At 40.1% G+C, this 27,115-nt stretch overlaps 1 protein-coding gene across 2 annotated transcripts; it reads left to right on the top strand.

The window, feature by feature from the left end:
• Window positions 1–789: 789 nt before the first annotated feature.
• Window positions 790–26,126, top strand: wdr25 (WD repeat domain 25). 2 transcript variants are annotated; one of them, XM_080414525.1, is made up of 7 exons: window positions 790–935; window positions 1,298–2,052; window positions 7,567–7,714; window positions 18,145–18,275; window positions 20,845–21,015; window positions 22,568–22,708; window positions 24,794–26,126. In XM_080414525.1, the coding sequence occupies exons 2-7, from the start codon at window positions 1,318–1,320 to the stop codon at window positions 25,013–25,015; spliced, it is 1,548 nt and encodes a 515-aa protein (XP_080270651.1). In that variant the 5' UTR covers window positions 790–935; window positions 1,298–1,317; the 3' UTR covers window positions 25,016–26,126. The 2 variants fall into 2 exon arrangements, with proteins under 2 accessions (XP_080270651.1, XP_080270652.1); XM_080414526.1 differs by lacking the exon at window positions 22,568–22,708.
• Window positions 26,127–27,115: the final 989 nt, after the last annotated feature.

Below are 27,115 nucleotides of genomic sequence, written 5' to 3'. Positions count from 1 at the left end.
TCCACAGAAAAGTATGTTAGAAAGAAGGCGGGGGAAGTGTACCAGATTGCCTGAATGAGCCATCACTATCATGCAATGTGCCCATATAATTGCATGTGTCTTCTCAATCTCACTCATACAAAAGATACAAATCAGTTTTTCAGTTAACATAAATTTAGTGGAAGATTGGAATAAGTAAGAGAAATAGAACAAGGATAGCTGTGGGATAGCCGGATAGGAATAGAGCAGTGGTTGTCAACTTTTTTTTCCTTTTTTTTTATAGCTCTGGACCACTCGCATATTTCAGTTAAATAATGCATGGGCTTGATATAATGTGTTAAATCAAGCCTTAATTTAACAGTCATTATCTCCCACACCACGCCTATTGTTTCAAATATTTTCTTACATTTGATGGACTTGGAATATTATTTTAATACATTTAACAAAGATATTTTATTTATGTATTTACGTTTGACTTATTTCCCCCCATGGACCACCTGCAGCCCTAATTATGCTATGGACCCATGTATGGAGGACCAGTAGTCTCGTGGACCAGGACCATTGTTAGAAACAGTGGGATGTATAGACATGGGATGCATAGCAAGTGTTACCAAAGCACTCATCTTAGCCCATATCCCCACCCAACACAAACAGTGGTCCCCAGGTTGATTCTTAGTCAGGGTGGTGGTCCCTGCATGGTTGAAAACCCCAAATAGGGAATCATTTGGGAGGTTCCGGTCATGGGTTCCGGCCACCTGATGACGTAAAGTTATTTCCGCTCCGACCGGATCAGAAAGCCGAAAAATTGTATTGGTCCCAGGCTAGGACAGACTGCTAACAAGACGAAACATCACTTTTATTTTGAAAATAGCTGGTTCGCTAGTAGTACTCGCTTTCATCGTTCGTTGTACACGTTTTGCTGGTTGCAGGACATGCAGGTCTATAAACACTTTGAGGTAGATCTGTTAAACATCTTCTCTAACAACACGAAACTCGAAAGTAGCTCGCTCTCTGGCTGTTAGTCAACATTGCTGATTTAGCTTTGCCTCAAGCTCATGTTGGCGTTGGACAGGCTACCCGGCTGTTGGCTGGTTATCTTATCTCTAGATAGTAACACCACAGTACTACTATATCCTCAGTGGTTTAGGCTTTTTTTTAAAAATGTTTTGTATTTTGGTGTATGCCTACGCTTCTTTAAATAATGTACAGTAAAAACAGCCCCTGAGTGTTCACCATGTGTAATACACCAAGCAATCACCAGATGGCACTATTGGGTATCTAATGAAGTAACATCTCACCGGTTGTGTCTCCTCTCCAGGGTTTCCCATACAGGAGAACATGGCATCATTAGTGGCTTATGATGATTCAGATTCAGAAGATGAATCTTTAAATCAGAGCAAAACAGTGACTGATTCACACAAAGAGGGGAAACCAAAGCAGGAAGCTGGGGTCTCTAATCACTATGGACTACTGCCCAGTCCTTACACCATTCCACTTGGAATGGGCCAATTTGGCAATGACACTGCAGTGGAACATCACAAAGATCACATTCCTAAGACTACCTCATTTGTAGAAAAAAGTCCTTCTTCAGTAAGTATGCATTTACAGCAGCAGAGCCATTTTGACAGAGAAAAACAATACTTTGGAAGCAATAAAGTACCACATGTGCCAGACACCCTAGAAAAGTTCTCGGCACAACAAATCTGTCCTCAAGCACCACAACTGTCCAGCCACGTGGGAACGAGCGCAACAAAAAGACACCAGACCACCCCACCAGGGTTTAGACCATACATTCCAAAGAGACAGAGACTTGCAACTCCTGTACAAAAAGTGGACCCAAAGTCCTCAGAAGATAATGTCCCAATGGCTCGAGATGGAACCGTTCGAATGCTGTCCGAAGTAGCTGAGAGGGTGAAACCATACCTGGTTTGCACACCTGGCAGAGCAGAGATTCCCAGAAGACTTTTGATGAGCCTGGCAGGGCACCAGGGGCCCGTCAACACGGTGCAGTGGTGTCCAGTTCCTCCTCTGAGCCACCTACTACTGTCTGCCTCCATGGACAAGACTGCCAAGGTAATGACGTCTATCAATTACCTACCCTAAATAATAACACATGCTGATGCGTAGCAGTAGAGTCACGTCATTGCACAGTGGTGTAAAGTAACTAAGTATATTTACTCAAGTACTGTACTTAAGTACAATTTTGAGGTACTTTTACTTTAACTAGTATTTTCAATTGTCTATACTTTTACTTCTACTTCACTACATCTCAGAGGCAAATATTGTACTTTTACTCCACTACAATTATTTGAAAACTTTAGTTACTTTGTAGACATTATTATATTATAAAACACACATTAACCACTTTAGCACTATTTTATACCAAGGCTATTTGAAAATAGCCGATCTACAAGCTCACAACGCGTCGCATCGCGACGCGTTGTGAGCTTGTAGATCTGCTATTTTCAAATATTTAGTACTTTTACTTTTGATACTTTAAGTACATTTTGATGCCAATACTTTTGTACTTTTACTCAAGTAAATTTTGAATTCTGGACTTTTACTTGTAACAGAGTATTTTTATATTGCAGTATTGGTACTTTTACTTAAGTAAAGAATTTGAGTACTTTTTCCACCACTGCACCTCAATACTTTGGTTTATCAATATTACAGTCTGCAGTATATTTTGATTAACCTCTCAAGTGTCTCTGTGTAATTAGTCATGTGGAATTTGTTATTTGGACAATTGCCAGGATACTTAGACCCAATTACAGGTGTCGGTCCGGTCCCATGTTTACTAGAGGCCAGTACACGTGCAAGAATAAGAAACGTAATCCATTCATCACCCTGATGTGTGCATCAAGGAGGTGAAAGTGGTTGCGCACGGTGATATTGACTGCCATTCAGTGTAAATGGCACATGATCAAAATTATAAATTTAAACACATTGATTCATCACTCACATGGGGTTGAAAATATGATATGACCTAATTTCCAGTTTGTTCAACACTGCAACCGCAGTGAGGTCACTCTGGGTGACAGTTCAGCGTGCGTTGTGCCACGTTTAATAGTCTACTTGCACCGATTGGTCAGCTACCGTATGGACCCTTGGGATTATCCATTTTTCAGCCCAAAGGGTTATCAGATATTACCCTCTCTACTTTTATCTGTACTTTTTTTTGTCTGCTGACCCAGGGGAAATAAAGGCTGGATATGTGATCAGCTGATATCTGCCCTGCTGCGTTACCGTATATAAATGTACTGTGACTTTCTTTAGAGCCTTATCTATCACTGTCAGTTGAATGTATGTCAGGACCCATGGGGCTTTCCATCTCTCCTATGTCTCTACCTCCCCCTCTTTTTTCCTACCTCACACTAGGTGCAAACAATCCTTCATTTCCCTACTGTAAAGGTCAAGTGATGCAGATGCCTGCAGACAACTAAATATTTCTACTCCCGGTCGGAAATTGCACACCACCACCTCCGAGTGCCAAGTATTCATTGGCTCATTATTCAGGTGTCTGAATAATTAATCATTTAAATATTCATGAGTTGATTTGCATAAACATTCAGGAATTTCGGTGTAGCAGCAAGACAGCCATCTCCTCTGGCACCTGAAAAGCTCTCTCAGCAGATGGCAGAGACTGGGTAGAGTGTAGCTGTCATGAATTTTTATGTTGGATATTCACTTCGTCTCAGGCACCCTACCAGGTGTTTTTTCCTGACCAATTAAAAAATGCAAAATAAAAAAATTCCACCTATGTTTTAAATGCAGCCATCTCAATAAAGAATGCTTAGGTCCTTTTGCCTATGCAGTGCTTTTGAATGAGTGACGTCTTGACGTCGAGGCCGCCTGGATAGTGGCGACTTCACGAACCAGAATACGAGTCCTCTTCCTCCAGCTGTCCCTATCCACCATGCAGGAGTGCAGCTCCTCTACAGTTGTGAGGCTGGTATTCCTCTTCAGCTGGACCACATAGGTCGCCCTTCTTCTCCACCTCGAGTCAGTGCCCCGCTTTGGCTCCCACAGCATAGGCCGTACCATTTATTTGCTGAAAAGTTTGTTTTGCGCACAAGTCACAACAGTGATTTTGGAAACCAAGAACAATGTTTTCAGAAATGTATGTATTATAGATGCATAAATATTTCCAGTACATTTCCGGTGCCTGTGTCATTTTGGTGCAAGTATCAGGGGCACCTCAACTAAAAACAGTATTTAGAGAAGTAAAAAAAACAAAAAATATTTATGGAATGGTTATCAAGAAAAATATACCAGTGAAAGATTACATGAAAATGTACGTTTGTTTAATTGAAAAAGTTAAATGGTATGACTTGAACCTATATAAAAAAGACCACATAGAGTCCTTGCAGTTTGGTATGTATGGTTCTCTTTCTACCTGAACAGCCCTCAGACTCCCACATTCCTTCAGCATTCTGTCAGTTCCTTCCTCACATGAAGTAAGGCTATTATTATTCCAGCCTGTTTGCTGCTGTTGTCACCATGGCTACAGCAGGTGTACTGCACCGGTTTTAAGTTGATAACATGAATACCAATTTAGTTTTAATTACCAGGAGTCATTAAGAAGCAGATTACCCACTGAGTCATCAGCAGAGACCTGCTCTGCATGTGTGTTAAGTGGCCGGTGAAATTAAAAGGGACGCAAGCAAACAAGCACTCATTTTCGTCGGTGCATTGTTTATGTATTGTATGGGATTAGCGTGATTGTGTTCACTTTTAATGAGGTACCTACGTTGCGCGCCATTAACTGTTTCACTCACCGAGTACAGCCTTTGAACAGAGCTCAAACAGCATGCCTGTTTGTCAGATTTGTCATCTAGTAGCCTATGTTTTGTCAAATATTTTGTGGGGCTTATACAGTTAAAAAAAAAAAAAAACTCAACATGAAGTGAAGACGCAAATCCATTTCAATGCATTTAGCTTTCCTGCCTACCATGTTTTCCTACTACCTTGAGATGGCAGTGTTTCCCTATGCGAGACATCATATGTCTCGTAAATATGCTTTTCCTGTTTTTAAACTTTTATTTAGGTTGACAGAGCAGGCATGCATTCATGCTGTTCTTTTTCAGCAACACCTTGCTTCACCCTCACTCAATTATCAATCCATACATTTGTGAGCTGTCCAAAATAAGTAAGCTGTGCTGCTCTACCGCAATTGCAGGTGTGCTTTTCTCAAGAGCACATCAACAGCAGCTGAAAAAGTGTTCCACAGACAACACAAGACACAGACATACCCCCAAAAAGAGGGGGGGTCGTCCTATTCCACAGTCCATCAACACCATCAGCTGTTAAGCAGAATACTATAACGTATAACATAGCCAGACACTAAAACATGCCACAACACTCCGTGACGTCCATATATTATATAACGGGACCGATCACCTGTAGACATAGGCACCTAAACACGACAGCATGAGAAGTCATACTTTCATTTTCAAGACCATTTTCAAAGACATAATGTATTTAATCATCACCGTTGATGCAATGCATGGATATTTTAATTGAGTGTTCCTCTACATGCTCTCTCTTCCTGTCAGGCTGTCAGTTACTGCCCCCTCTCCGTGAAGGCATCTCTGGGATTCCGTTTGTAAAGAGCTGGATTGATAGGTCACACTCATTCATATCTCTCTCTTTCTCTCTTTCTCTCTCTCTCTCTCTCTCTCTCTCTCTCTGTGAGTCTTCCTCAATAATGAGAGAGAGAAGAAGAAGCTATTCGTGACCCTACAGATCTGTTCTTTTTTAAAACTAAAGTTCCATACTGGTGGTCTGGCGTGGTTAACCCATTGACTATAACTCGCAGTGTACTTGACATGACTGTCGACCATTTTCAAAACCACTACGTAATTTGTTTGATTTCGGAAGAAGCCGTGCAGTATGAAAATCAACTTGCAGACACTTGAAACTTAATCCCAACACAATCCAACATTTGAAAAGTCTAGCCAAAATTAGTCCCTCCATGGAAAAGGTAATTATTTACAAATACAGTTTAAACATTGGTGTAATGATGCTTAGCCAACATTGACTCAATTATTCAGGTAACTTCAACAATGTTTTAATGACTTTGGAGAAAATGTAAACAAAGGCAAAATCTAAACACTATGCTGTTAACAGAAGAAAATGTCAGATTTTATGTACGATATACAGTATGACCAAAGCTGTGAATTGCCAATTTGTTAATTTAACACCGGTATGGTCCCCTAACCCTATCTTTTGAAAGCGGCTGAAGTGGAAGAACAGTGTAGGTCAATTCCAGGTTCATATGACATGAAGCTTAAACTTCCGATTGGCTTTGACATACTGTAGTTTTTTTTTATCACTTTTTTATTGTTGTCCAATTTCTATTGTTTTTACAGTTACATCATGCTTTCAACAGCAGTTTATAACTTTCTTTCCAGTACACAACTGCTGATTTATTAAAATCCTGTTGACTTTGGAAATATTTATATCATTATTTCAATGGGGAAACAATGGAAAAATAGATTCATAATAAAAGCTCTGTCAGCTTTCTTCTCATCATGAAAACACATGTCAATTTGGGGCGGTATAACTGGATAGCCTGGTTATGTTATTGTTATTAACAGAGAACCAGGATCTTTTCTGACACTTCATGTCACAGATCAGAGAAATCTATTTCAAAATCAGTATGCTATTCCTCCTGGCTTGGAATTGATTTATGGGGTTCCACAAAGGTAATTTGCTTGAGGAAGTAAATTAGAAAGGGCTTTCTTCTTTTTAATCAAAAATAAATGTCCAGTTCACAGAGTCATTTAATTTCATTACAATAGGAAACCTAGATTGTATATTCTGATATATAGTATCTTCCTATTAAAAGGGAAAGACAGAGACAGACAGACAGACAGACAGATGAACATTGAGAATAGAAAGAGATTGTCAGTGCTGGAGGATTGTGCAGCACAGACAGCATAACAGAACAAAAATCCAGGGTGTGCATTGAGGGGTGTTACTGCCAATTCAGATCAAGTATATTTATTTCTAACTTTTAAACGTTTTTAGGTGTTTTTCCCCCCTGTGTAGACGGGAATGCAGTGTCAGAATAGTCTGACATCTTCTCTTTGCATCCTCCTCTGTGTTTTTTATCGTCCAGTGCAGTATAGTGCACAAACTGTGAGTCATAGGCAGAATGTGTACAGCTGTGCAAAAAGATGCTACGCACAACAGATCCTTATAGTGGTGCTGGCTCACGGCAGAAAAATCTAAAGGTACCTTTAGAATGTGTACAGCAAATAAATATATAAACCTTTATACATACTGTATTGCATAAAGTAATTTCTATGTTTTAATCTGAATCTATTGATAGTGTTATATGTTGTTGAGAATACAGTATGTATTACATGCATTCGTTTATATACTTTGGAGAGCATGCTATGGTGTGTGTGGACATTTTTTCACAAAAACATTTGTTTTCCATTTGTTTACTCTGATAGTGAACAAATCGAATCAAATTAAGTTTAAATTGACACTAGAGATTTTACTGTGTACTGCCCTCCCTGTGTGGCAAATGACTTGAACTTAAATATGGCCTGATGCACAGACACTTGATTGTTGCAGGTGTGGGATGGAGTGGAGAGTGGCCAGTGCCTGAAGGTTTACTCCTGCCATGCAGGAGCAATTCGCGATGCCTGTTGGACCCCCTGCGGGAGACGCATCCTCACTGGCTCCTTCGACAACACCGCTATGATCATAGATGTAGAGACAGGTGAGCGCCGATGGCAGATCTGTTCACTAGGCCTGTCACAATTAGGACGTAATCAGTGGTGTGTTCTAGATTTTTTTGGAGGGTATACTATAACTATTCCCCCCCTAGTTCCTCCCACACGCACGGCACACACACGCGTATAATGAATTAATGTCAAAAAATTGCGGCCCCGCACAAACTCGGCCAGGCCCACTCAGGCCCAGTTTCACAGTAACACTGAGTACACTTACAATATACTTTATACTGATTTTCTACTGTTTCTAATGTTAATCACCCTGTAACTCAACCACTTTGGCGCTGCTTTCAGCCTTAGATGCATTTTCAATTCAAAGTTATTACCATAGAATAGTGCAAGGATTGTTATAAATAAATGCTGGTTAGGCTTATCAGATATAATAGCAGTGTTAACAGCGAGCATTCCTGTATTACAGAAGAGTATTAACTTGGCATTGAGACACAAACTGTATTGAAGATTCAAGATTTTGCTGTGCTATGACGCGCAATTTGAATACTAATGAAGTACTCAATTCAGTGACCTACGTTCAATGAAGTGAATGGCAGGTCGTTGAAATGTGTGAATTCCTTCGCCAGTAGCCATTAATTATCACCTCAAGAACAATAGCCACGCACATGATAAGCCTTAAGTTCACCTCAGAGTTAGACTAGTCAGATGGACAGACCACATTCTTGCTGTTTGTATTGCTGCGCCCCCCAGCCCACTGAGCCCAGCCACTCCTGGGTGCAGCGTATCAGATGCGTATCAATCAGATACGCCGTTTCGAACTGTTTTTGAATGTATACGGTGGCGACGAAAAAAATCTGCAGGCCATACTGTGTATAGAGCGTTGAACGAGCATAAAAGACTTTGTGTGACATTTTCAAGAAATCAATGAATTCGCCTTGACACCAGATCAAACATAAACAATTTGTCCCTAATAGGAATGTCACTCAATCTGTCAACTGACCTTGAATTTGAATCGGAATTAACTAATTTCCCTGCTCTTAAACTTTGCACAGATATCAAGATGACTCAAATATTAAGACAGAATAAGTATTCACATTAGGGATGGCGCAGACAATTAGAATCGATTTTCGAGAATGTTCGTGGCAGTCTCCAAATTCTGCCGAAATATTAGCCGAAAATATAGGCTAATACTACTGTACAGTAAATCGGTAAAAAAATATTGTCACTTGAAAAGTAACTATGAGGACTGAGGAGGCTGTACAAGATAAAAAATATATGCTAACTTAAAAGTTTTATATATGATATAAAAAAAGCATTATATATGTGTGTGTGTGTGTATAAATGTTTTTTGGGGGAAGGGGTCGAAAAATCTTCGCCAGGGCTGTAGAATATTCAAATTTGACTTTTATCAGTTTCTGGCATCCCTAATTCACATAACAATTCAATAGACCATGCCTGAAGGGTACAGATATAAGAGGCAGGTTTAGCTGTTTCCTACTCTCCACTTGCAGAATATCGCCTCAGTGGCCACTTAAATCCTTTATTACATTATGTTTAATATGAATCCCATTTCATGACAATGTATGCTCTCTATTATAGCAAATGGCAAATGGAATTATCCAGCATTCACAGACATTGTTTTGCATCCCCCATGGTGTCCACCACATCTCTTCGCTCACCGTATTCCCATGATGACTTGCTGCAGTTTGCACTTCCCCTCTCGGCACGCCTGTCGATTCTGCCAATAAAGCCTTACGGATAATAGCTTGGGCGACCTATTAAACACATAGGCAGCTCTGGGAAGGGGATCAATACTAGATATATCACCACAGGAGCACCCAGCATGACCTTAGACCAGGTCACAAACCACAAACAAACAAATGTTTACTTTGGTCTTGGTCCTTCTGCAAAGAGTCATTTTCTTTTTAATACAAACTGACGGAGCTTTAAGCCTCATGTGTGTAAACGTGTCGCTCGACGAAAATACCAAATTTAAAACACAAAACTGTCGTACAATGAAGGATAAATTAGGCTATAAAGTATTGTCAGTTACCTAAAGGACTCTCATGCTTTGGTATGTATCCAGAGTAGACCTACAGCATCTCATGTCTGTGTTTTGTTTTGAGTGTGAAAGTGAGGAGGACACCAAATGTAGAGTGCATACAGTAAAATCCACCGTGTTAATTCAACTCTGAATCTAAGAATGGACCAATATTTACACTCTCAAATTTAAATTACCATGGGAATTTTGCAATACCATGCTCTGCTGCACACCTGTAGAATTCTTTATGGGCGGTTGCTAGTGAAATGATTAGGGTACCAATTAGTGGAAGAGCTAATGTGTTGTCTGTCCTATGACAGAAAATGCACTCCAATTGGTAATCAACCACTTAAAACCGTATATACTTTGTTGTGCGTCAATAGCACACTGTCTGTACTTGCTCATTAAATAAACGGTTTTACAAGGGCTTGTACTGAAACCTTGCTAATAAAATAAATTAAAACAAAACAGTTTCTTTATTGAGCAAGTACAGACAGTGTGCAGGTGTAAAAAAAAAGGAAAGAAAGTCATTGTATGCGCCACCAACACATCTGTCATAAATCTTCAGCCCGGTGTGGATTTTTTTTTTGATAACCTGTAGGTCAATAGCGAAATTAGCAGATCAACAAGCTCGTAGATTGTAGATCGGATCATTTCAGAGAATATTCTACTGTTTTTGCCAAATTTGTTTCTTTTTGCCTTTTATGACATGCCCAAAATAGGGATGCTAGGGTTCATGTTGTTAAGGTAGGAGTTTGGAATTCTAATATTGTTGATAAGCGATCTCAATTCAAATTACTTTTCACATCGTTGAGATGGTGTACTGTAAGAAATCACTATCAAATACAGCTTTGGAATATGCCCAGTAATACTCGGCTTAATAATAAATTGAGACGAACCGATTCTGTTTGGACATGTCTATTTGGCACAGTATGTTGATGACAGTATGACATGATAAGCTCCCACTGTTAGCTCCCGTTGTCGGCACATTTTTATTTTACAGTTACAGAGTGACGTTTCGAGCCCATGCTCTTCTTCACAGTCTTTTTTTTTAATTATTTTTTATCTCAGTTCACTTAGGGGCCAGCACCTGCCATCAAGTGGTCAGATGTGCGCTACTTTTCTTTAATCTTGTAAGCTCCCACTGTCTCCCATATACCCACAAGATTTATTCTTTCTGCCAATTACACGGCAGTACTAGACATGGGAGGTGGGATAATTAGTGTGATGATACCTGCAGCTTTAATGAAGCTCCCAAACAGTCACTCACTCATAGACTGTGTATTTTAAAGCCAGTGATTCTTAACCTTTTTAATTTCAAGGACACCCAATTTGATATGCATTAGGCCACCAACCCCCATTTGATTTTCATCTCCGGGACCCCAATCTACACAGTAAAATCCTCAGGGTTAACTCTTGAGAGTGTACAAATGGAACTAAATGGACCCGACCCATAAGGGTCCATTTGGTTCCATTCAGTGGCGTGCACAGACATTTTGAGGGGCAGGTGCTCAAGTAAAAAAAAAGGGCACCTTGTGTGGCGCGCGGAACCACCGGCTGCCCTAGTAGTGTGATATTTATTACAGGCACATCTTGTATGTCGTAATTGCATATGTATTTGTTTCAATAGCCATATGCTGTCTGATGCAGATGTGTAAAAAAAAAAGAAAAAAAAAAGGCACTTCTGGTCCAGAGGGCAAAGGGCAGGTGTGGGTATTTGGTGCATCAGGCTAGCAGAATGAATGTGAGAAGGTATTCATTGCCTCTGGGCCTCTTCATACAGTAAGCAAGATGGTTGTGGTGAAATGGCAAACAGGCTTCCACTTTCAACCTGTCGTCCCTATTGTGGCGTACAGGTATAGTATGTGAACATTTTCAGAAGTTTTCAAAATTCTTCTTTTCAAAAAACTGCAAATCTGCTCTGCAACTTGTGAGTTTGGAGATTGATGCACTTCATTGCCCAACACCATTGTATGACAAAGTAATAAAAATGGCTTGAGTGGTTAATAATCAGTGAGATCTGCTTGCGTTTTGTTACCCCTGTTACGCCTGACCCCTTCTTCCACCGCAGAATACATAAACAAATTCTGTGGCTTACACTGTGCTCGCAGGGGAAATTATGTTACAGGGAAGCCCAAGCATGCAGAAGGCCATCATCTCCCTTTTAACCCAGCCATCTTAAGTGTTTTCTCTATCTACAGTAGTTCCTGTGTCCAGTTTAATTTGTAGAGTCCTTTATCCAGTTGCATTGTCCTGCAGACAGGCTGTCACAGCTGAATAGCAATCTGTAGTGAGAGAAAGGATATGGTGATAGAGAACGGGGCAAGTAAAGAATGTAGTGTGGAAAGAGACTGGTAAGGAGAAAGATTGCAAGTGAGAGAAATTGATAGAGAGAGGCAGAATACATGTAGAGAGAGGGAGAAATAGAGCTGGGGAGTGGAATAAATGAATTTGATCTGAAGGGCATTAGACTGAAGTGACATCTGTTGCCCAGGTTTCGAAGCCAGCCATAGCCAAGATGATTGGCAGAAGTTGGCGTCTAAAAACATGGCCTCATCCCCCCAGGCTGCCACAGGTTGATGTGTTGTGTTTTCTCAGTGCATGTGTAGATGACAGGCCTTGAGTGTCCTATCCGGGTCCCTGCAGGCCTTGGCATGCAGAGTACAGCACCCTCCATGTTTACTATTGGATTTTGGAGACCAAAATCCAGTAGTAAACAAGGAAGGTGCCAGTATGAGAAAAGGCTTGTGTGTTACCATTTCATTGGAGACAGATCTTTAACAATTATATAGAAAGGATTTACTTTGGGCTGTCCCGAATACCTTATATAACTGTTTTTCAGCAAATATCCCAAAACTAAATTAATTTGCCAATAATGTCTCGGAGCCAATTACATTGTCCAAAAACAAAGCTGCACTGATGTCTTTTGGGTGGTCATAGCTGAATGGGTAGAGATCCCACCTGGGAAGCAGAAGGTCCCAGGTCCGACTCCTGGCCCTGGCAATGTGTCGAGGCGTCCCTGAGAAAGAAACTTATCCCCCCGCGCTCCTCCGTGGGCAGCACTCAGCTGGGTATAGCTAAAAACTGAATTCCCCCCTGCGGGATCAAATAGGTCTTTTCTGTGTAAACCATGAAAATACCAACTTGTGAAAGTTGCATTGTAGTTGATAATATGCATGTAAGAAAATATTATTTCAATTAATTTCTTTAGAACCAACATTGCTCTTGTGTAACAGTTTTGTAGTAGTTGTACTAAATATTTATAAAGACGCCAAAGGAGACAAAGGAGACACAGACAATAACTTCTGCACCTCTGCAACACTAGCCGAAACACCCACAAACGACTGGCGGCAGATTAACATGTGGAGTGGATTGGAAGCGGATATGCTTCTTCTCAGCGCCGCATGCACAATTGATGTGGCTGTGTGTGCCGTGATATTTATATTTAATATTTATGTACAATATGTTCGAATAGGAACCCTAGCAAACAAGTAGCCGGATATTCATGTATTCATGGCCAGCACACAATGTCATGTCATATGTGAGAGAATATACCGTATTAAAGGTCCCTCAATACATATACATACATATTTAGTTTTGACCTGCAGGCCTCTACAAATCCCGAGTCTTCACTCTCAGATTGTACTGTTCGTGTGTGTCTGAAGGCTTTTAATAGTTTCATCAAATTTACTGAGTGGACGGACACACCATAAGATTTGTCATTCCAGTTACATGCCTGAAGAAGGTCATGTGTGACCGAAACGCTTCTTAATATATTACTTCATATAGTGTGCAAGCTGGCAGTGTGCGGGTAATTTTGTATTGTTGATGTCATTCCAGAATTTCCAGTTACACAAATGCTTGATGTCCCAGCCAACAGAGAATGCAACAACAACAAAAATCATAAGAACACTGGTGGGATTTGCATGCTGGTTTATCTGCCATTACTTTGGAGAACAAATGTATGTCCAATCTTAGCCTGTTTGCAGCCACAGTACCACATCCAGATCAAAGTGACCTGATTTTGATAGATTCTGTAATGAAGCCGAATATGTGCTGTATTTGATGAGCCCCATTTTTCACTGCTCTGGGGGTTGCCATCCAGGCACCCCAATCATCCATAATGTTCTGCGCTTTGAAATTATCTATGCCAGTGCTACAAGAGGATCCCTCAGTTCTTTTACAGGACAACATAGGGATCTATAGTAAGATTCCCTTTATCTGCCTTTGGGCAAACTAATTAATGTTGCTTAATTAAATGTGCATCAGAAGGCTTTATTTTTTTATGTTGAAGAATTTGATTTCTCATGTTCTTATCCAACCATGAGCTTTGAATCTAGATGACAGCTCCTCATGTCGGTATCGCCACGGGTAAGCCAATTAAACAGGAGCGCTTCCTGCCAGACAATCACTGGCCAAAAGAAATATCCTGTACAAATTTTAGATCAATGTGATGGAATTGAGGATACAGCTAGTTTGACCATGAAATGAAAGAAAGTCCACTTTTCCTGTGGTTTATTAGCTGTGATTCATTCTCCTTTCTAAAAGTTGACTTTTTTGTTTTTTTGTTTTATTATCTTATTCATGTTTTTTCCCAACAAAGTTGTTCTCTTTTTTCTCTCCTCTCCCCTGGCCACAACACACACATGTAAAGCGTCTTTGAGTACTTCGAAGAGAACTATATACATTCCAGGTATTATTATTAAAAAGCTGTTAGGAATTTCCGCGAAATCCCTTTCTTTTCTTTGGCTAATCTGTTTGTAGATTAATTAATGAGGAGCCACTGGACCCTATATAAGGTGTTCTATCCATTATAGCCATCAGAGCTGCTAGCCTGGTAAACCATCCCAGTCACGTGAATTCACATTCTCAAGACACATGAGAATGTGAATTCACGTGACCAGGCTACAGAGCTGCTGCCTTTTAGTCTGGTTTAGGATAGCAAGACCCTTACGTAACAGCCTTCATCACTTCCCAGGGAACTAATTTTTTGTTGCACGCTTTCAGACATCATTATATTTAAGCCCCTCAATGTTTTTTGGTTTAGTTTTGAAGCACAACATTCTCTTCATTGATTTAGATTAAGCTGACTGTAGATGGCCTCTAGCCAAAACAATGCAGTTCTTTGCTTACATTTGGGGTTTTCATCTTAATATCAGTACAACTTTGTCAGTTGAGATCTTTTCATCACAACTGGTATTTTCTAAAATCTATCCTAGATCAGTGGGGTCAGGAGTGGGACCCATTTGTGGGTCCCACTCTTGAGTGGGTCTCGAGTAAATATCCCCCTTTTTTTGTTTCCTACATTCAAAAGATTTACCCAAAAATTCACACTTTTTCAAAAAACATAATAAATCTAAGAAATTACATAAAAGAATGTTTTAAAAAGAAGTGAAAATACCACATCTACATGAGGGCTATTTTCACTGTTTTGGGTCCTGGGGAGACATCTGATTTCTCTTTTGGGTCTTGAGCTAAAAAGTTTGGAAACTACCAAACACGAAAGACTAAAACCCATAATTTGCCTGCTTGGATTGCATGACCTGTCACTATCCATTGTGTAAATGCCAGGCTTTTTCTTCTTTGCCTCTCTTGATCATAACAAATTGTCTCCTTTTTTCTTTACGTCAATTTACTTTTTAAAAGTAAGAAATTACTTATTTGCCATTGTACCTGATGTGTAGGCATTGGTTTTTGTGGCTGTAGCTCAGCTAAACAAATCTTTCATTTACAAATCACTTCAGTAATCACTAAATATGATTTAAGTAATGGCCACAAATTATTGACGCTAGTGGATTGGGTCATAGCGGAGCACTCATATAATAGACCAAATGAATGGTTTCAGCAAAATCTGCTTCGCTGAGGGGACAACATAATTTTTATTTATGTTTGACCTCAATCAATCTTCTTGACTGTATAGACAACATCTCTAAATTCATTTCCTATCAAGTTCAAACTGGAACCAATTTAGTTTTTAATTGAATACCTTGCTTGAGCCATTTAGTGTTATTATATAAATGTTTATGCTAGATGGCTAATACGTTTTGAAAAGATAGTGAATAAATTGAAGAATTTAAGCATTATTTATCAGAATTAACTTTTATCGTCACACGATTACAGGTGTAAAGTAGTATGAAATTAATTTTCTGTGCAGGCTGCCAACATTGCAGTTACAGGAAGATTTACAATAGGGAAGAGACAATAGAGAACAAATAATAACTATTTGTATAGCACTTTTTAAAACAGGAGTTACAAAGTGCTAGACAGCAATTGGAGTATAAAATAACAAAATAAAATAAAACATACACATTTAAAAGCCTAAGGATAAGGGAATAACATAGTTTACACAAGTTCTAACAAGCGATATAACACTTTAGCAGACCAAAATAAATACAATAGTCCACACGAAACACAATTTAAAGGAGTAGTTCACCCCAAAAAAACATGACTTATTTTCTATCAATTACACACTCCATGAAGCCTTGAATTAATGGAGATTATTTTCTTTTTGTCGTATTCCTAAGTCAATAATTTGATTACCAGCAGAAAGATGCTAATGTTTTCGGTAGGGACATAAGTCATTTTTTGGGTGAACTACTCCTTTAAGTACAGATATGTGCCCACATCAACAAACAAACAAATACAAGCATACACAAACACAGTTATGGCAAATGAGGTGATCTAGGGGAAGGCTTTCCTGAACAGATGTGTTTTCAGAAGTGACTTAAAAGATGACACAGAATTGGCGCTTTTGATTGCCAAGGGTAGGACGTTCTATAGACTGGTTGCTTGGATGGCAAAAGCTCGGTCACCCCAAAGGAACACTGAACACATCAAGTCAAATTACAGGAAGGTACAGTCAAATCAAATGTACAAAGACTAATGTACATAAGTTGCATGATTAAACATTGGCAATGGATAGATGGCTTCTTCTGCAGGTAGAAAACATATCCAGCATGACACAAATAGCAGCATGTACCATGTATAAAAATCAGTATATACACACACATGCACAGGCAGACTCATACATATAGAGTGTATATGGCCTCCTGGTTTGTTTCAGGCTGATGTGTTTAACCCATTCAGTCCGGGAATGCATCTGTGTCATTTTAGTCTTTGGCTATTAAAAAATAGCAGATATACAAGCTCATAGCGCAGCACCGAGTGCCATGCTATGAGCTTGTAGAGCTGCTATTTCTGAAAATTCGTGATTTTTTTAAAAGTGACCATTTGTATAATATTTTGTTCCAGGGACCTCCAGATTTGAGTTAAAAATGTTGTTTCAGAAAATATATGTATTCAAAGATTTGCACATATTTTTCAAAAATAGCAGATCTACAAGCTCGTAGCTATGAGCTTGTATATCTGCTGTTTTTGAATAGCCCAAAGTATAAAATAATGGTTATAGCTCAAATCTAAATGACACAGTATGCGTTCCCCGATTGAAGGGGTTAACAGCGGTATCAACAGCAGTGATGTTCCCCAGGCAGCGATGGAACAGTGATAGGGTAATTGCTTAGCTGCCTGTGGGGTCTCAAGGGGATGTTGGAAACCAGAGATGGCATAGTTGAGCTGGGGATTGCAGCTGAACTGGTGGTGGGGGGGGGGGGGGGCAGATCACCCAAGCAGTGGGAGCGGACGGAGTGTCCGTCTGGGAACTGCTATGCGTCAAAGTGTCTCTGTCTCTAAACTGCTCCCGATGAGCAGGTTGGTGCCTTGCATGGTTGCCTCCATGTTGGTTCGTTAATGTGTGTTTGAATGGGTGAATGCACATTGCTTGGATAAAGGCACTATAGCAGTGGTCCTTGAGGGGGTTCCAGGTGGTCCCCAGCTAAATGATGGAGAGTTGGCAACCAAATGGACCCTTATAGATCTTTAACTCTTGGGAGTGTAAAACCAAATGGACCCTTACGGGTCCATTTGGTTTTATTTTACGCTCTCAAGAGTACAATTATTGTTAAACATCTGCATTACTTAATTAAAGAATTGTCATCTCTCCTATTGGTACCACATCAATACAACAACAACAAAATATTCTTGTTTTGGGTCTGAGAGGCTAAATCTCATCAAATGGTGGTCCGTGGCTCAAATGCCGAATAAATAATGGACCTTGATATGAAAAGGGTTGAAAACCGGGACATATTAGTGTTTTAGAGATATTTGTCGGGACTCGGGAGCAGCTTGAAAGCAGGACAATCCCGGACAAACTGGGACCCTATACTGGCTACATGATAGGAGTTATTTGTATCACAGTGCTGACTGGTTAGGGTTGTACTATTTATTGCCCACACTCAAAGATTTTAGACCTACCACTGTTATTGCAATACAGTGCAAGATATTAACGATTTCTCTCTCTCTCTCTCTCTCTCTCTCTCTCTCTCTCTCTCTCTCTCTCATGTTTGTCTTTTGTACATGTATACGCAGGGCAGTATACAGCCAAGGTGGAAAACCAGTTCAAGGTGATGTGTGTAGCCATCCAGCCGAGTGACCCAGACGTGTTCCTGTGTGGAGGCTACAGTTCAGTGGTCAAAGCCTGGGACTCTCGAATTTCCAAGGTCAAACATATACTGCATATACTATATTTAGACATTTGTTTGTTTTTTTGCGACAAGACATTGAAGTGCATTGAGTAGAAGGGGTGACATGTCGCACAGGTCCTGAGGCGGTGTCAAACCTTCGACAATGTGGCCAGCTCTGTTGAGCAACCAGGGTCAAGCTAATTAACCTCTTTACTGGCAGGGTCCTATTTTCATTGACTTTATGTCATTGGTTTTCCTTAATAGACTGAACTTCTACAGCCATAACTGATGACACAAGCATGATATGTTATTACAAATATAATTGAGCAACAATACACAATTCATCTAACTCCGTGTTAGATTTCAATTCATTTGAGAATTGTGTGTTGCTCTGAACCCTAAATCCGATATAGCCATTAAAAGCTTCAACCTACTTTATATTGTTAAACCCATTCACTACCTTTGAATTAGAATGCTCTCACATGCAGTGTCCCAAGAGGGTAGCCTGTTGCTCCAGGGGGTGCTAGGTTTAAATCACCAGGGATTGGTTCTGTCAGTAGGTGTCAATGTGGGTTTCTGAGAGAGAACGAACCAGGCCGCAGCAAATAGGTTGTTAAATGCATCCCGCAGGCCCTGTCAGTCCAAGCTGTGGGCTGTGGGTTTTATGTTTTATTTATTTATTTATTATTTTTAACTCAGGGGTGAAATTACCCTCCTCGGAAATAAGGGCTAAGAGGACCCTCACCCTCTTTCAAACACAACCTTAAACCATTAGCGTGAAGTCATGCCAGACAGATTCCTGAGATTGTGCCTCTATTGGATGCAGGGGTTCGTTACCCTGTGTTATGTTAAGGCGAGAGATAAGCTTTGGGCTACATTAACCCATTAAGACCTGAGGCCGATTCTACAAATGTCATCTAAATCCTAACAGTTTTCAAAAAAAGTTTCTATATCAGTGGTTCTCAAACTTTTTCATGTCAAAGACCCCCAAAATTGTCCTTTTTCATTGGCTCAAAATATTTATGTTCCAGGGACCTCCAGAAGCAAAGATTTGAGTTGAACATGTTCGCTTTAAAAATTATATATATTCAAAGATTTGCTAAAATGATCACGATAAAAAAAAAATAGCAGATCAACAAGCCACGCTATGAGGTTGTATATCTGCTATTTTTGGATAGCCAACGTATAAAATAATGGTTAAAGTGGTTAAAATCTAAAATGACACAGATGCTTTCCCGGTTTTAATTAAAGAGAGGAGAGATTTGGGGGCTTTACATACATGTTAAAAACAGCAAACATCAGCAAGAGAAAAATAGAAATAAGAAAAAATTTAAACATTACAACATCATTTGTAGTCAGCCCATAAACCAATCCTTAGGAAAGACACTTTATATACAGATGTGTTTTCAAAAGCAATTTAAAAGAGGACACTGACTCTGCTAGCCTAAGATCCATGGGTAGGGCGTTTCAGAGCAACGGTGCCCGGGCCACAAAAGCCTGCTCCCCCGGGTGACAAAGTGAGTTTTGGGAGGATCCAGGAGGGCCCTATCCGAGGATCTAAGCCGGCGCACTGGCTCATGGGGTTTCAGCAAGTCCACGATGTAACTGGGAGCCAGTCCAAATAGGGCTTTAAAAGTGACCAATAGAATGTTAAAATCAATTCTGTAACTCACAGGCAGCCAGTGTAGAGCAGCCAGGATGGGTGTAATATGGTCACGTTTCTTTATGTTGGTTAGTAATCTTGCCTCAGAGTTTTGCACCATCTGTAGACGGGATATGGCTTTGGTTTGCAAAAATCTTAATGAATAGCAGTTTTACAAGCTCACAACGCATCATGATGCGATGCATTGTTTGTGATCTTGTGGATCGGCTATTTTTGCCATTGGTTGTATGAGACAGAGACAGTATAGCCTCTAAGTGGTAGAGATCTACTGGGAGGTGTGATTAAAATCCCAACCAGGTCATGCATTTAGCATTTGTGTCCTGGTCCACCTGCATCATGCAGAGATGTCTAAGACACCCTCATGCAATCACTTAACACTATTGGCTCTTTTTTTGGTTGAGCAATTTATTGACCAGCTGTCATTGATCTGGATGCTTCAACATCTTCCTCTTTCACCTCCTGTCTGGTTAGATCTGCACAATTCTCTTTTGTTAAACAAGTAATGTGAATATGTGTCTTTTGCGGACATAGCTTAGTGGGTAGGGGGACCATCTGGTAAGCAAGCGCTCAACATGACTATCTGAGCAGCCATCAGCTGTGTGAAGTTGAAACTGGATTTCTCCCATGGGATTACTAAAGGTCTACTGTATACCTAAAATGATTTTAAAATGGCCCCTCTCCATGACTAACATAACAGAATGTAGAATTACCCAGTTTCATGTGTCAAAGCTATGTAGAAATTATTTGAAGTTTCTAAACAAGAAATAATGTTGGAGGATTCATGCCGAAACTAACTAATACAGAAGCTGAAAATAGTTTATTCTGAAGGCTACAACAAGCAGTTTTCATCAACAGTATGTTTTTTACAGTACAACTGTTTTTATGTAGTGTAAGGACTCATTTTAGCTCATTGTTAATTTGCCTTGTATTTCCCGTTTCCAGGTGGTGAAAGAGTACAAAGCAGGGATCCAGCAGACCTTGGACATTCTGTTCCTCAGAGGAGGTGCTGAGTTTATCACCACTACTGATTCTGTCAGTAGGGACTCTGCTGAACGTACCCTCATCGCCTGGGACTACCAGACTACAGCAAGGGTCTCCAACCAGATTTACCATGTAAGGAACTCTGTATTAAGACTGGTGAATTGTGTATCATCTCTCATTGTATGCTTATGGGATTTAGTTTTTCTAAATTAAAGGTATAGTAGGCAACATTAAGCCTATATTTGAAAAATACCTCTATATATATATTTTGCATTTTTTCCCCTCTATCAGCCACTATATAATGATGCTGGGGTGTTTTCCTGCATTGAAAAACACTCCTCTTTCTGAAATCCGTATTTTCCCTACTATTTAGGTTACACATCCGGGTATCCGGTGCGTAAATTCACGTGCGCATCCGTGCGCGTCCGTGTCCGTGTGAACTTTCGGTTTTAAAATGCTCTCAAACTTCGTTTTTTAGGCACATAATTTACTTTTCAAAAAGCGTTTGGATAGAATTTAGTTGTTTAACTTCATATATGTGGTCAATTTGTCATGAAAGAGCCTATTTAAAAATTAAAATTCAGAGAACCGGCAGGGGCGGGCAGTTCCGCGAATTGTATCCCAATAAAGTAACCTATATTCGGCATGGCCCGTTTAGAAGTCTGCTTACGCTATGGAAGTCCTCCGTGCGTCACCCCCTGGTGGTCGGGGAAATGAACTGCTGGATTTTTTTTCATTGTTTATCTCTGAATCGCCTACAATCCCTTTAACACTACAAATCAACCACTAATATATTTGTGAAATATTTGAGAATTCCAGCTGAAAATGAGAGTTCTAGTTCCATTTCCTGTTACCATGCAGTGTAATGAGATGAACATCGAGGAGGCAATTTGACATTTTTTCTATACCTAAACTGATATTGTGATATTTTCCAACATCACGTGTACGCATTTTCATTGTCTTTTAACACATCGACCGCCAGAGGTTAATCTCATAATGTACTCACCAGTGCCAAGGTGTTTTTGTTGTTTTTTAGTTTTTTTCATGTCGCCATAGATCTTGTTAAAATCCTTAAGATTGAGCCGTACAAGGTCTGTTTACATCCGCGACATCCCACTGTATCTCCCAGTGAAGACCACGTGTCAAACGGGGTATCCATGTTGTAGTTAGAGCGGATTACGTTAAACAGTGAAATGCGAGGAGAAAAAACTACAGGAAGAGAATTGAGTTTCAGTTTCGTCTGTAGAACGAGAGCGGACGTGATCGTCAAAACCGGATCCCAAATAATTATATTTCCGGTCATCAAACCGGAAACGGAAGTGGATCAAAACAATTCCGAAAGTGAACCCGGAAGTGAATAGCGCGAAAAGACCGTGGACCGTAGGGCTACGGTCTCGGCGCTTAACAGTTGGATTTAACGGACCGTAGGACTACGTTCTTGGCGGTTAATGTGTTAACCAAAATGTGTGAAGATGAGTAGTTGTTAAACAATCATTCATATCTGTTTTAACTTTTTAGTTAGCTAGTTCTACTTCTCGGGTATTTTTGCCAAAGAGATTTGGTGTAGATGGAAAAAAGCTGCCCAAATGCAGAGCCAACTCTGGTCCAGTTTAGAGAAAAAAGTCTTAAGTGGTTTAAGTGGTTAACACATCTTACAGTGTGGCTATGATGGTTTGGCCCCTAGGAGAGGTACACGTGTCCCAGCCTTGCCCTCCACCCAGCTGAGGAGTACTTTGTTGCTCAGACCAATGGCAACTACATGGCCATGTTCTCCTCCCAGCGGCCCTATAGGATGAACAAGAGACGGCGCTATGAAGGACACAAGGTCAGTGGAGAACGTAGCCCAAGGCAGACCGGTGAGACCGCATATCATTGCTGTAAGGCAGAAACCTCATACATCCATATTGAAACTTTTTTCCCCCGTAAATTAACGCCCCACTTCGTCATATAAGATGGTCGCGCAAAAGTTGCGGAAAAATGCCTATCTATAAGCTCACAATAGCGACGCGTCATGAGCTTGTACAGTATATCTGCTTTTTTTCCTTTTTTCAATGTTGAAAGCGAAAGTGGTTAAATGTGTGTGGGTTTTATACATATTTAACTAATGTAAAGTATTAACAAGACCCAGTGGAGCACAGGTTCTTTTGTTATATTTCCTGAAAAGTAATTGCTTGGGAGTGGGACATGCCAGGTTTCCACCCGACAGCAACGATATGCTGCATTGATAGAGAATGTCTCACGTACATGATGCAAGCACACAGACACATACATATAGACCATAGTGTTAGTTCTGGCAGGTCACGACAGTCAAAGCTTGCATCACCCGCTGATTCCTGCCAAGCCCTCCCTGACAGACTGACAGCTGTCAGCCTGTCGTTGGCCATTCACTTTTTGGAGCACTCTTTGTAAATGCTTCATCCTTCCTATTTCTGCTGCACATTAACCACCTCCACCCCAGCTCCTCCTTTTTAGCTGTCGTGAAACCACCTCCATCGCAGTGGTGGAAGAAGTAGTCACATTTTGTACTTAAGTGAAAGTAGCCTACCAATACCACAATGTAGAAATGCTCTTGTTACAAAGAAAAGTTTGATATTCAAAATGTACTTGAGTAAAAGTACAAAAGTATTCAAATTAAAATACTTAAGTACTGAACATAACAGTACTCATTATGTAAAAAAAATAGCAGATCTAGCAGATAAGCTCACACGTGTCGCAATGCGACACGTTGTGAGCTTGTAGATCGACTATTTTCAAATAGCCTAAGTATGCATAGGGCTGAAGTGGTTAATGTATGTTTTGTAATAATAATCCAAATCTACCAAGTAACTAGTAACTAAAGTTTTCAAATAATTGTAGTGGAGTAAAAAGTGCAATATTTGCCTCTGAGATGTAATGGAGTAGCAGTAAAAGTATTGAAAATTGGAAACACTCAAGTAAAGTAAGAATCCCTCAAAAGTGTACTTAAGTACAGTACTTGAGTAAATGTACTTAACTACTTTACACCACTGCTCCATCCCAACTCCTCCTTTGAATGCTCCTCTGTTGCTGATGCTCTGTTTCGTAGTGTGTGGGGGAGGGGGGCTTTCCATGCTGCTCTTCCTACCCGTAGCGTCCCATAAAATCTGTGCATGTCGCCAACTATAATAAATGCTTGAATATTGAAATGAAATGACTATTTTAATATGCATATATAACGTTGTATTAGGGCAGGGAGATCCCAGAACAGAGCCATGTCACCAAACATAATAAATGCTTGAATGCTTTAATATGCATATATAATGCAATCATATACATATACAAAAGCAGTAATAAAAACATTACACAGATGTAAAGTATTACAAACATAGCCCACACACAGCACTGTGAACATATACTGTATATCTATGCTGTATGGCATCCATCCATAGCCCTTGCGGGAACTTCTCTGTGCAATCGCGCACAGAGCAAAACAAACATGCTAAATAAAATGCAATATTTCCCAAAAAGGAAAAGACAGGGAATGCATCAGATGCTAGTTGGAAAAGCTATTGGTTTTGTCACAAACAACCGGAACAACTATTCAGTTGACATTACTTTCTTCAGTGAACGGCTACATTGGGCACAGTGATCAGCGAAAATATGCTTTTAGCATCTAATGAAAAGAGGTTATTCTGTAGATCAAAGGAAATTAACATGACAACTGCTTTAGACCTGGTCTTGTGTACTGTACTCGACACAACCAATTGTCCAGATTGTTATTGAAATAGGCCAATGAGGTTAAGCACTTGCACTTTCTTTTGAACCACTTTAAATTTCACAGTTCATTTGGTTTTTCAATACCCATGATTATGCTGATGGCAGTACTATGTCGTCATAGGTGGAAGGTTGAGCCGTGTAGCATGACTAATGCATCGAGTCTCGTCCTACGTAGGTAGAGGGATATGCGGTGCAGTGCGAGTTTTCTCTGGACGGAACTTTACTGGCGTCAGGAAGCTCCACCGGATCTGCTCACTTCTACGACTACCAGAGCGCACGTGTGCTGCACACTCTTCACGCTCACAGCCAGCCGTGCCTGTGTGTGTCCCTGCATCCGGTGCTGCCGGCCACTGCAGCCACTTGTGATTGGGGTGGTGAGATCAAGGTCTGGCACTGACGACTGTAAAAGGGCAATTAAACGAGGGGCGGAGAAGGCGGTAGAGGGACTGGGTGACTAAGAGAAGAGGATGGAGCATATTATTAGGCTCGAGCCTCTTGAGAGTTCATCTCCCATAATTACTTGACATAAGTTGATAAGAAGTTGTTGGAAAAACTGTTGGCAATTGTGCACTGTTAAGCTTTGTGAAACATTCGGAGAGAAAAGAAGCTTGCTTTCGTTGTATACTATACATCCCTTTTTTTGTTTTACATTCAGATACTTCCCACACTTACACTTGATTTCCATTTTTACCAGAGTCAGACTCAGTATCTCAGGAGGGAAGCATCTGGACAACACAAACAAATGATTGTGTGCATTTGACGGTACAAAACAGTATGTTACTCATGCTTGGTGCATCTCATTGTCTTGTAAACTTGGTGGGTGAGATGCAGTCAGGGCATGCCACATTGCAAAGGAGAGATCAAAAGAAATTTCATTATAATTAACATTAACATCAAAGGCTAAAATGTTATGAGTTTTATTATCTGAAGAAAGCAGGCTTTCTTGTCAGCAGCACACATGCACGCACGCACACGCACTCGCGTGCACGCACTCGCACGCGCACACACACACTCACACACACACACACACACACACACACACACACACACACACACACACACACACACACACACACACACACACACACATGCACGTACAATTGCATTTATAGAATATGAATGGTGCTTCACTCCAAGTATAGCTAGGGGCTGATACTTTGTTGTGTTCACTTTGATATGGTCTCTCTCTTGTGTAGTTTGAATTTACTGTAAGAGTATTTTTTTTTTCAAAAGTCACAAAATAACTGTATTTTCTGATACAATGTGATTTTAAAAGGATATCTTGCATGCAGATTTGTTTACTATTGAATGTATTTCTTTGTTTTTGTCTTCTGTTTCAAACGCCGTTTCCTGGCAGCTGAATGTGTGTCTCAGGTCAACAAGGAACGGCTGTGTGAAATTTGCCTTGTCACCTACAGTATGAGCACTGAAGGGCAGATAGTCAGACTGCACTGCACTACGTTATGATCATTAAAATATTTGTAATATACATAACAATAAATACACTGGCTGCTGAGGGACATTATGATGTTGAATAGTTTTAGATTAGATTAGATGTCTTTATTATCCACAAGGGAAAATTGTTTTGCTCAGGTCAATGCATACATTCAACAAGACAATACATAAATAAACACCACAATTAAAACACCTAGCAAAGTACTTCAATTCTATAAAAGATACAAAAAATCTAAAAATGTAAAAGAGACTTTAAAAGAAAGCAGTGTCCTCTCCACACGCGTGGAGCACCCAGCATGTGTTTGTATGTTTCATGTGTGTGTGCATGTAAGGGTAGTTGAAAGGGATACTGTACAAATATTATAGTGTGTGTGTGTGTGTGTGTGTGTGTGTGTGTGTGTGTGTGTGTGTGTGTGTGTGTGTGTGTGTGTGTGTGTGTGTGTGTGTGTGTGTGTGTGTGTGTGTGTGTGTGTGTGCAATGCATCTTCTTTCACTTCCATCATTTCAATCAGCCAGTTTATTGGTTTTAATTCAACCTTTCTTAGCAACTTGGAAATGTCTTAAATAAGTAAGCAATAGGAAATAATGTCATAGAAGACTGTGAGGTATTGCCCAACACCCATATTTATTAAGTAAATAAACATACAGCAAAAATATATAATCATGCATTGGACAGACATGTTGACAGACCTGGCCTGCTGCTCCTGGAATAAAGGCCAGAGGTAGAACAGGACAGAACAGCTTCAATCTCCTCAGTCAGGATCCAAACATTAGATCAATAGAACATCAATTGATTGAACTGAATAGAAAATAGTCTTTAACAATCATGTATGTATAGACTCTTATCTCCTTTTAAACATTACATCTATAACAAAAGTACTTTGTCAGTGGAGACCATATATACAGTATATTCTGTACAGCATTTTAAGTTTCTCTTCAAGTCATCACCACCCCCTTGATTTTGTGTCACTGTTGATCTTTTGTATGGCCTGTGTGACACAGCATCTCCTTCATAAGCATGTTCCTATGGAAGAGATACGGG

Source organism: Gymnoscopelus braueri (genome assembly GCF_963280865.1).
Source record: "Gymnoscopelus braueri genome assembly, chromosome: 19".
Taxonomy (NCBI): domain Eukaryota; kingdom Metazoa; phylum Chordata; class Actinopteri; order Myctophiformes; family Myctophidae; genus Gymnoscopelus; species Gymnoscopelus braueri.
Note: the sequence above shows the minus strand (reverse complement) of the source record. Positions and strands in the feature narration are given on the sequence as shown.